Here is an 8300-nt window from a genome sequence, read left to right on the forward strand (position 1 = left end):
AAATTCAGACATTTCTTCACGCCCCCTTCCTTACCCTTATCTCATCTTTCATTTAATTGCATTTTGTGACTGTTATAAAAATCGTAAGAAAATGGAGAAAAATGAAAACTAAAAGTTGCTTCTTTTCATGAGAGAAAATGGGCAATATATTTCAGCAAAACAACTAGTAAACCCACAAGCCGGATTCAACCCATAAATATTTGAGTACAATCATAAATGCAATGACATATCAATGTACATGTGACATGTATCTTTTATAATGTTGATATTACAATATAACATTACCTTTTATGTAATGGATTTTTCCGCAGACTTTTAGCACCATTTTGTCACAAATTGTAAACGTTTTTAGAAAAGAGATAAAATACTGTAATAGGTTCTAGAATTGCCGGGATTATAAAAAAAAATCTTCATAAATCAGGCCATTGCGTCACTGAATTCCGGAAAGGAAATTATAATCGTTAAAGCTTATTACCAGATTGCATTTGTAAAGCTCCGATAATATAATTGTCTGACACTAAATGAAGTGCGAGAAAATTATTACGCGTTGTGACAGAACATATTTAGTATTCATTATATTTTATGTTGATGCAATAATTTAATTCACTATTAAGAATCTTAGATAGTTTAATTATCTTTGGTTATACTGTTCATATAATCACTGCGAAATATTTTTAAAAAGTCTAATAGAAATATATGAAAATGACAGACGGGACGGCCTGGTAGTCAATAATTCTTCCTTTGAACTAATCGTGTGTTCTAGTTGTACTTTGATACAATAAGCAGACCAATATCTAATTCACAAAGATAAATACCAGATAATGAGTCTGTCAAGGGGATATTATTTTAACTTGCACAAATATCCCATTTTCCTACTACAGAACGTCATTGTTAAAACTAATTATCTTCGTTTAGAACAGAATAGTTTTATATCAGATAAAGCGCATTTTTCTCTACCCATAACGTTTTATTGAAGACTAATAAATTACAACTGAACTCAATTCGAATTTTATCCAGATTTCTAGAACTACTGCATTTTGCCATTTATTCACTAAAACTTCAAGAAACCGGACAGCTCAAGGTTAATATTTGCTGCATAGCATAAATGTTCTCAAATATAAGATTATTGAGCAGATTGTCTTAACAGGGTTTGTCTGTTTACTATTAAATCTGAGCTTTCAGAGAACCTCGCATAATATATCTTTCGTATGACTTAGCATGCCCAGATCTGTCTTGTTACTGTTTGTAATGTTATTTAATGTTATTTTCTCCTTTTAGGACACGTTCCACATAAAAACTTAAGTTTAGGATCGGCTGAAATATTACTATATCTCCTTCCCTGTCACGTAAGCTTTCATTGTTATATTAAAATTTACCAGAGAGTTTATTAGTTGATGCCTGCAAAAATTAGCTGTCAATCATTGCAGTATTTAAATCATTCCATATCCTAATGGTTTATTCATAACTGTTTCTGTCCTTACCTTGAAGTGCTAAACGCTCTGTTGATTCAATCAGTTTATAGCATTCTTGTAGGTAGCGAGATCAAATGAAATAAAGTAAAAATGTACAGTAGAGCATTTATGCGACTGCTTTAACAACCTTTGAAGCTTTAATGTTTCATTGTTTTGCTATTGTCTGAAAAACGGCACACGTTTCTCAATTGATGCCTACGGCGGGATGCCCATGACATATTTTCAGTATTACAGGTTTTGTTTCTGATAGCTTGCTGTTCTTCTAAACGTATTGTTTCAAATAGAAATTATTGCATTTATCTTCAAATAAAACATAAAATGTATACCAACTATATATCTTTCTTGATTAATAATCATTTCTTATTTCCTAAACATTACCTCTCAGTAGCTGATATATAAATATAAATAATATTTAATGAATTCCATTCTACAGAAAATAATCTTAATCTCAACATTTAAAGTGCATTAAGCTATTTATCTGATGCGAAATTTGTTGTTTGGATTAAAAAAACAGAATACTTCCAAAATGCTTGTATGAAATAAAAATGGCAATAAATTGCATTAAAGCGTGTGGCGCATGCATGCAGTAATTGCTAACCGGATTAACCCCTACTTGAAATAGCCAAATAATATTGCGTTCCGGAACATTTTTTTCTGTTTACGTACATTATTCATGAGTGTTAAATAACAGAGACATTCTATGTTACAACTTTTTCGGGAATCAACCACATAATAAAGAAACCAATATAATTTTACTGTTGATAAATTTTACAAAAATATTTCATAAGATATAGATTTATATCCTTTAATGATAATGGTCATAATAGTGTGCCGAACAACAATTACATCTGTTATGATGAACAAGATGAAAGCAGTGAATATAAGCAGTTATAGTGAAGAAAAAGTTATAGTGTAAATATGACTGGAAATTATATGTATGCGGTATTGGCTGATTTTTGCGGAAATCAAAGTGTTAATAGTACCATGATAAAGTTTGAACGAGATGAAAGCAGTGAAGAAAGCAATAATAATTACGAAAAGAAGTTATGAGTGTCAATATGACAATTTAGTTGAGTTGCATGTGTTACACATGTATGGAAACTTTTATCACTGTTCAAAAACTAACGCTTAGAAATTAGAAGGGATTTTTATTTAGAATTAAGAAAACTTTCAATGATTTGTACTTCCATCCTACTGAAATGATTTCCAATTCATTATTGGTAAGAAACTGTATAAATTTTCATTTGGACATCTCGTTCATTTTGTCTGTTCGATCATGAACACTTCTTTTAGAAAAATGAGGAGCTGGTTTTCAAATAATTGCTCCTATTGAATATCTATAGAAGCTTGACATTGCCAATATTAGAAAATTTTCGTTAAAAAAATATGTAAATCAATCCTTAATAAATAATCATTCGTAGCTTTTATGCTTGCATTTTTAGCTACCTACATCCAAAAGAGATACAACTCGTTACAAATCGTTAACCGATTAAATCATATTATAGTGCAATCTTTTAACGTACTTTTAGAAGAGATTTGGTAATTTGTCATTAATTGTCAGCCTCATTGTGGATCTGGCGCAAGAAAGAAGAGACATGGATTGCAGGTCGAAATACCAATAGTAAGGCAGTACCGGCTTCAAGGCAGATGGAGCAAAGATAGCTCAAAAAATAGATAAATACAGAATCCCTAAAGAAAGCCCAACACGGCAAAATTGAAAATGTTGCAGGCTCGGTTTGATTGAGCATGTTCATGGACGGTACTGGAAAGTGCAAGTTACCGTTTACGCCCCCTAGCACCAGCTTAAGCACAATTCAACATTTAAACATGAAATAGTAAAATTTTGAATTTAGAAACATCGCCTGGCTAGAGCTTGATATCTCTCTAGTCGGCGCACCATATGAGGGCGTTGTGGGAGGGACCGAAACGCCCAATGCATACGACACCCATCTGTGGAAGATGGTTACAGCAGTCGATGCTGTATCTTACAACTTCGTATCTTTTTGAACAATATTTTGAAATTTAATGATAAGCAAAGTAGAGAGCATGTAACAATTTAAAATTTATTACATAAGATGTAAAAACATGAACACAAACTCAATTGGGAAATGGATAACGTTTGTCTAGAAAATAAAGGTTCAAATCTAGGGAAACGACTTCTGGCAAGATAAAACAAAATACATTGTATAAAATGTAAATTGACACTTCAACATTATTAAAATAAAAGAAGACAAGTATTTTTATCTTAAATCATCCGGCCTCAACTATTTAATTCTTTTGTCACATATCAAGATATCCGTCTTTTATTTTATTTCATTTTATTGTTGAGAACTGTATAAAATTATTTCCCTTGACACTCAAAGCTATATATAACCAGATCAAGGCGATTTAACACAAAGCAGATAAAGGCAATTGTCAGATGAAATGACAGTTCAGAATAAACAGAATTTCACATAGACACTTTAATATATCATTTTTCTATCTAACCTATGGTATTTTCACTCAAATGTGTATATATGTAACACTGTTATTCAATATAATTCGTGGCGTCGTTTTAAGATATTTCTTTTTTATAAAATCTTTATAGTGAGTCTCAGAGTATGTCTAAAATATAACAAAAATCCTGGGAGGCGCTTTGAATTTATTTCCGAGACAGCTTACTTTAAGACCTTTCATAAGAATGAATGTTTGCGGCTGGCTATATAGATGACAAATCACTAATAGTAAGTAGGGTTACCTTTATCAGCATTCGAAGCATATACATTTTACTAGATTAATCTGACATAAGATATGGACATTTAAACGTTTAATAAGAAACTTCCATCTGATTTTAGGCAGTACTTAAAGCATTTGAATGAGGACCAGAAGTATAATCAAATTTAAAATAATGCTGAAATATACAGTATCAAAAAAAATTACTTTAACATTTTTTTCCAGCACATTTCGAAAGTGTTTAAGATATCCAAATATATAAACTTTTAAATCTATTACGAATATGAATACAACTCATTGTAATGAATACATGAATACAGAAATTTTTGTTTATTTGTTAAGGAAATAATCACAAGATTTGAGAATAGATAACATTTCTACATATTTGTTCATCATGTCCTTGAAAATGCGTGTTTCTTTCATGTGTATGCTATGCCTTTCATGTAATGTACCTTTATATGCTATAGCTCATATTGTCAGGTGTGTAACACATGAATTGAGTCCTGAAATAAACTTTGAAACTTTGAAAGTATTGTCTAAATAAACTGATTCAAAACAAACTGACATATTCTACCAAATTGTGTCCACACAAATGCTCCAATCAGGGTCAAGTAAAGGACTTGATTTAACGGCATTGTTGCTATAAAAAAGGTGTTTCAATAATATTTTTTCATATTATCAGTAGCCAAATTATTATAAACGTACATTTTAAATTGATGAAACAGTGTTTTATAACATGTTATTAGTACGGTAAAATCCATGTTTTCCAGTTCTACGTTCACAATTCTTGTGTAAGATAACACGTCATTTTTATGAGATATTCCCACATTTGTAAACATGTATTACATTGTGTTGGCGACTTATGAAAATTAACTTTAAACTAAAGATAAGATTCGGCATTTTTGACATGGCTACACATTACTTAAACACAATGGTGGCTATAAACTAGTTCACTTTAAAGTTCTCAAGATAAGCCTTGCCAAAAATGTATATAAATACATTTAACATTATCAAAATATCTCAGATGTACTTAGCGCCTAAGTGTACCTATTCCATCTTATTGGTCGTTATGCTGCGTTTATTTCTATTAATTTCTGGCATAGTGTTTGCTAATGGCAGTTCTTTTGAAGAACGTTTGAAAATTCTTGAAATAACTGTTAATAAACAACAGGTCGAGATGGATTTATTTAAACAGGCAAATATAGAACTGAAACAGGCAAATCTCCAGTTGAAACATGACAATACAGAATTAAAACATGACAATATGGAACTAAAAAGCCGCGTGAAAAAAATGGAACTTGACGTTTCAAGACTTAAAAAAGTTGTTATAAATAACAACTTTAACTATGAAAGTGGCATTAATACAGCAATGCATGAAACAGTTGACAGTCTAAATAAAAGCAACGAATTAGGAACATCGGATGGACATAAAACGCCAAATCTTCAAAACGACCAAAATGGGGAAGCCATTGCAAGTCTTTTTAAAAGTAAGTTATGTTTCATTCATATGTAAATTGATAATAATGTTAAAATACATGCATCCGTTTACATGAGAAACATGATAATATCTTGATAGGCACCTATTATATACGCCACTGTGTAGAACCTATTAGCTGGCCGGATTGCTTTTTCGCCTCAAAGCGATGAAGTTTCTTGGCCGGAACTATGAGGTTTTTTCGACGGATTAGTTTAGTTATTTAGCAAAATGAAACTTTTGTAAATGACATAATGTAAAGCATATTACGATATTGGACTTAATTGTTTAGCAAATTGATAGAAGAGTATAGTTTATTTACTGTCTAGAAAGTTGTGTATCGTGTTTCACAAAATAAATTAATAAATGCGTTTAAACAAAACAAGCGAGGTTTTACACACGCGTAAAATTGCTGCGAAGGAATGGTCAGCTGTGCACTGCATAACTTTAGAAGAGCCGAATAAAATGTTACCTGGTCCGTTTAGATCTGCGCAGTTGATGAAATTTAAGGGGAAGCTTTACGACACGAAAATTCCATTACGTCCGTACTAGTAGTACTTGTTTCAGTCAATGTCGTAATGTCAGGAATCCGACACCATGTGTCTAATTTATATATTATATAGAATGCTGCTCGTAATTGGTTTCCATAATGCCTTGAACATTGATTAATCATATCTCAATAAACGAGATATAAACTTTTAATAATCATATGATCAAGGATAAAACATCAAATTTGAGAATCAGATGTGAGCAAGAACTTACTTTATAAAACATTTAAGGAACAAGACCCGTTACCGAATCCAACCAAAATAAATTAGCACACGTGTGACCTCGCTTCACTATAGAAAAAAGCAGTTATTTAAGTTTTTGCCGCACAACAATATCCAAATCATGTCAAAAGAAAAATACAAAACTTTAAGAGATGAATTTCTTCAAAACGAACTTGTTTTGAACGGTACTGGAAAGTGCAAGTTACCGTCCACGCCCCCTAGCACCGGCTTAAGCAGAATTCAACATTTAACACGAAAATGGTGAAAATTTGAATTTAGAAACATCCGCAGATGTGTTCATACGGCGGTTATCATGGAACCTTCAATGTGACACAGTAAAGCGGCGTATGGTCCCCAAGTAAAATAATGCGTGTGCCCTAAGCGAGAAAACAATGGGCGGAACTAAATAAAATGGAATTTTGAAAGGGGAGCCTGCACCATTTTCAATTTTGTTGTTTAGACCGTTCTTTGGGGATTCTTTATTTATCTCTCGTTCAAAAATGTCATTTCAGTGTGATTCGAGGTAATATTTTTGTCATTAATTTGTCTTAGTATCCCTTTAACTTAATAAATAAGATATAAAATGCCGGTAAATGAATCTATTTAAATGTCTCATTTCAGAGGAACTATTACAATCAGAAAGGATTGCGTTTCATGTCTACCTTTCTTCAAGCAAATGTTTCAATGGTCATACGACACGGAAGTTTTAGATATTGGAAATGGCTATAATGAGCATTACGGGATATATATTGTACCAGAATCCGGAATATACGTGTTTACTTGGACATTCGCTGCTGATTATGTTGAATATACTGTCACTGGAATTGTAGTTAATGGTGCGACTCAAGGATGGACGGTATCGGATGCATCTGATCGAAGACTTTTGCTTAGTCCCTCATCTGGTCTTGTTCTAGCCAGAGTGAACGCTGGGGATCATGTTTTCATAAGACGTGTAGCAGGTCGAGGTTGCACTGCTTACAGTGGCCAGTTCATTCAACCGACGTTTTCCGGATGGCAACTTTCTCCATGAAATTATGTGTTGACTTGATTTTAGAACTACCTTTTACAAAGAAATAGATAAATGTGCAAGAGAATTTATGTTAATGTTTGCTTGATCAAATTGCAATTACTATTATTGCACACGGACAGGCTCATTCAAACCGAGCCTACGACGTTTTCAATTTGCCGTATTAGGCTTTCTTTAGGATTCTGTTTTTGTCGACGTCATTCGTCATTCAAATAGGCGTCGCACTTTCTTTACCTAATTGCCGCTAATTCTGACAAATTTTTGAAGTCTGTACATCTACATATTGAACGTGGCGACATAATCATGGTAGTGAAGGATCCGAAACTACGCCTATCGTATTTCACCGATCCGCATTAACATGAACATTTACTATGTATATAATCATTTATTAAACATATCAGACAATGTGTTTTAATAATGTAATTTTTTTAATAATTTTTTCACGTTAGAAATATAATCTTAGATATTTCATTGGAGTCCTAATCTGTTATACATATTTTAATGATTAATGCCATGTGTTATTAAGTGTTTGGCCGTTATACCAACACTGTTCAATCTGGAGAAAAAGTGGCCCCTCGGAAATATTAATCACAACAAAATTACATGAACATTGCAAACATTGTTAATGAGAGATAATAAATAAGTTCAACATAAACATGGTGATTTTCCATTAATTATTTTAAATCTAAAGTCTAAATGTAGTCTTATGTTATTATTCATTATGTCAATTTTGCTTTTTGACTACCACACTGTTGGATAAATTCTATTCCCAGTGTAATCATCAATGTAGCAGTAAAAGTTATTACCCTAAATTGGAAGACTAAATGTTTTTTTTTTCACTAAAA

General features: G+C 32.1%; 1 protein-coding gene across 1 annotated transcript; it reads left to right on the forward strand.

The window, feature by feature from the left end:
* Positions 1–5188: 5188 nt before the first annotated feature.
* LOC132722098 (uncharacterized) lies at positions 5189–7138 on the forward strand. Its single transcript, XM_060706526.1, has 2 exons — positions 5189–5671; positions 7050–7138. Exons 1-2 carry the CDS (start codon positions 5209–5211, stop codon positions 7136–7138), a joined length of 552 nt encoding a protein of 183 aa, XP_060562509.1. The 5' UTR covers positions 5189–5208.
* Positions 7139–8300: the final 1162 nt, after the last annotated feature.

This window comes from Ruditapes philippinarum, unplaced genomic scaffold, assembly GCF_026571515.1.
Source record: "Ruditapes philippinarum isolate M1 unplaced genomic scaffold, ASM2657151v2 ctg8107_1_1_1_1, whole genome shotgun sequence".
Taxonomy (NCBI): Eukaryota; Metazoa; Mollusca; class Bivalvia; order Venerida; family Veneridae; genus Ruditapes; species Ruditapes philippinarum.